Source organism: Pteronotus mesoamericanus, unplaced genomic scaffold (genome assembly GCF_021234165.1).
Source record: "Pteronotus mesoamericanus isolate MK-2021 breed Mesoamerican mustached bat unplaced genomic scaffold, CSHL_Meso_final contig_25, whole genome shotgun sequence".
NCBI classification, from domain to species: domain Eukaryota; kingdom Metazoa; phylum Chordata; class Mammalia; order Chiroptera; family Mormoopidae; genus Pteronotus; species Pteronotus mesoamericanus.
Genome location: NW_026555105.1, coordinates 17,267,582 through 17,270,586, shown reverse-complemented (window position 1 = coordinate 17,270,586; position 3,005 = coordinate 17,267,582). Strand labels below are relative to the sequence as shown.

Sequence of the window (3,005 nt, the reverse complement as noted above, 5' to 3'; positions counted from 1 at the left end):
CTTATCTAGACACGGGATCAAAGCAGGAACCTAGGTATGTGCCCTGGCTGGGAATCAAATGCCCAGCCTTTGGGTGTAGGGGACATTTTTCCAACCGACTGATTGGTTGATTCTTATAGGTGCCCTGACTGGGGATGGAACCCACAACCTTGGCTATCTGGAAGACACTCTGAGCTACCTGGCCATGGCAAGGCTTTAAATTTCATAGCAGAGCTTCCCTATTTCCAAATTCCTTCTTTTATAACTAATTATGCTTATTTAAAAAAAAAAAAAAAAAGGCAGCTGATCAAAATGTGTAGCTCAAGGAGAAAAAAAAAAAAAAGCATAGCTCCAGCAATATAAATAATCCATTAGTGGCCCTGACTGGTGTAGCTCAGTGAGTTGGGCATCATCCTGCAAACTAAAAGGCTGCAGGTTCAATTCCCAGTCAGGGCACATGCCTGGGTTGTGGCTGTCCCAGGTTGGGGCCTGCAAAGCAGCCAATTTCTCTCACATCGATGTTCTCCCCCTCTCTCAAAAATAAATTCCATTAATTGACACCCGTTCTGCTTAAATCCTCCTAGAAGCCTAAAATTTGGCAAGGAAGGTGAGTCTGAAGGCTTAAACCAGAGCTAAAAAGTGACTAGCCTATCTCTGTAAGTAGCTACACTGAAACTTACTAAAACAGTCCAATGGTTTGGGCCCTTTGGGACTCCATGCCCAAGGGCAGGCTAGTGGAGCAAGTTCGTGGCAGTGTTTGTATAGAGGTAGCTATTTGCCTGCAAGGGGCTACAACCATCTACCTTCAATGGAAGACATGTCATCATTTTTTTCAGGTAGAAAAGCTCAGATTCTAGCTAGTGAGAGGTAGGGGCTAATACAGAACCCTCATTAAAGCCTCCAACTAAACAAAGAACGTCGAAGTGGGGTCCCAGGAAACATGCAGGAAAGAAAATTTCCCAGATGTGGCGAATACTGAGGCCTGGCCAATAGGTAATGATCCCACAAAAGCCAACGAAGGCCAAGTGATTAGGAAACAAAAGCTTTATTCTCATGGGCTCCCAACTTGGGTTCGCCACAAGCCAGAAAGAGGGTTGGAAATACGCTCGGGAAAATAAACCCAATAAAGAACGAACAGAAGGACAACAGACTACACAAGCTGCCAAAGCTCGTTTTTCATTCATGCGGAGTGAGGAGCCAGGCTCAGGCCCCTGGGCCCGATCATGGCTCCTTCCACTCCAGAGGGCACCCGGACCACGCCGCCCGCAGCTCAGCCGGTGATGCGAACATCGGTGCGCCGGCGAAGACGCCGGGCCCGCAGCGCCTCAGGCATGATGGCGAGCAGCTGCTCTTGCACCAGCATCTCCACGATCTGCTCCTTCGTGCGGATGTCGGGTCGCAGCCACTGGCGAGAGAGCTCCCGCAGCTGCCGGAATGCCTCTCGCGGGCCCGCCGCGTCCTGGTAGCGGAACTGTCGGAAACGCTGACGGAACGTCTCCGGGCCAGGCCGGGAGCCGCCAGGGCCAGACGGGGAACGCAGAGCGGCCTCAGCAAGCTGCGCGGACCCCGAGGATGTGGGCTCGAGGGGCAGCTCCTGGGCCGCGGAGGCAGCCGCGGGAGGCGGAGAAATCACTTCGGGGACAGAGGCGTTGGGGCTGGAGGGTTCGGCGGCTGGCGTTGGCGCCTCAGAAGTCGACGAGGAACCCTCAGGGTTACGCTGCGCATCTGGGCTCCTACCGGCTCCCTCCTCTTTCTCCCGCGGCAGCGCGGAACTCCCAATGGCCGCCAAGCCCGGGTCGGTCGCCGCCATGACTCCGGCTCTGGACGTCACTCTTTGTCCTGCCGTTGTGGGTTCAGCACTGCGTCTGCGTCGGGGCGGAGTGAGAAAGAAAACGTTTTCCGCTAAAGGGGAGGGCCGGCGCAACCAGGAGGGAGGCGGACACGGCAGGGAAGGAGAGCACCCTAAACTCACCGACAGCAGCGAAACGCCTCAGGCTGACGAAAACGGAAGAGTCCGGGGCCGTCTCTAAGATGAGCTCAGCGCGCAAGCGCAGGAAAAACGAGTCCCAGCTACAGGAAGCGGCGCCCCCTTGCGTTCTCGAGTCGCGTCAGGAGGTGAGAGCGACCGCGCAGTCCGGGGCCCGTCTAAACGTGCAATGGCTTCCTTGGGACGGTGGTCTCTCCAAGCACCACTTCGAGCGGGAGTCCATATTGGTGGATGGGGATGAGTCGGAGAAGGAGCCGGAGCCCAGAGAGGTTCCTGTCTGCCATGGTCGCTTCACATCGAAGGTGACCGGTGCCAGCCCGCTCCGGTTTGCGCGTCTGCCCTCTAGATACTGATGAGGATGTTGGCGAGTGCCGGGCGCGCGGGGGCTGACGCCCGACCCCTGCCCTCGGCGGGACAGCTGACCGGTGGGCAGGCTGACGCGGAAGCAGGGCTGGACTGAAGAAAGTTCTTAGAGAATATAACGTGTGTAAGATCCTCAGCACAATAAAACTGGCCCTTCCCATGCCACAAAGTAACTTTTTGCCATTATTAGGCCTTGCGTGTCCTCTGAAACCAAGGGACAGGTGATTCTGTGGGTTGGGCTTTAACTTTAGGATTAATAGATACACTAAATGTGTTGCTCGGTATGGTGGTCACTAGCACATGTGCTTACCAAGCCCCTTGAAAGGTGACTAGTTGGCATTCTGAGGTACTGTAATATAAAATGCACAAGGACTTAGTGTGAAAAAATAAGGCAAAGTATCTCAACTGTTCATATTATATTGGAATGATAATAGTGTGCATATTTGGGTCAAATAAAATACGATTGAACAATTTTGGAACCAGAAAAGTAAGTGTTCGTGCTGCCTGACCCTGCCAGAATCAGTAAATAGAGACAAGGATTGAATTGTGCTTTATTCATAAAGCACACCTATTCATAGGTGCCTTATTCAGATGCTGGCAATAGGTCATAACATTTCATCTCAAGCCAACCTTTTTATTAGGAGAAGAAAGGGTAGGTAAAAGGGGTTTGGAAAAA

At 52.9% G+C, this 3,005-nt stretch overlaps 1 protein-coding gene across 1 annotated transcript; it reads right to left on the bottom strand.

Annotated features, from left to right (window-relative positions):
* Positions 1-999: 999 nt before the first annotated feature.
* SCAND1 (SCAN domain containing 1) lies at positions 1,000-2,022 on the bottom strand. Its single transcript, XM_054573820.1, has 2 exons — positions 1,952-2,022; positions 1,000-1,844 (listed from the first exon to the last, which is right to left on the bottom strand). The coding sequence occupies exon 2, from the start codon at positions 1,787-1,789 to the stop codon at positions 1,250-1,252; it is 540 nt and encodes a 179-aa protein (XP_054429795.1). The 5' UTR covers positions 1,790-1,844; positions 1,952-2,022; the 3' UTR covers positions 1,000-1,249.
* Positions 2,023-3,005: the final 983 nt, after the last annotated feature.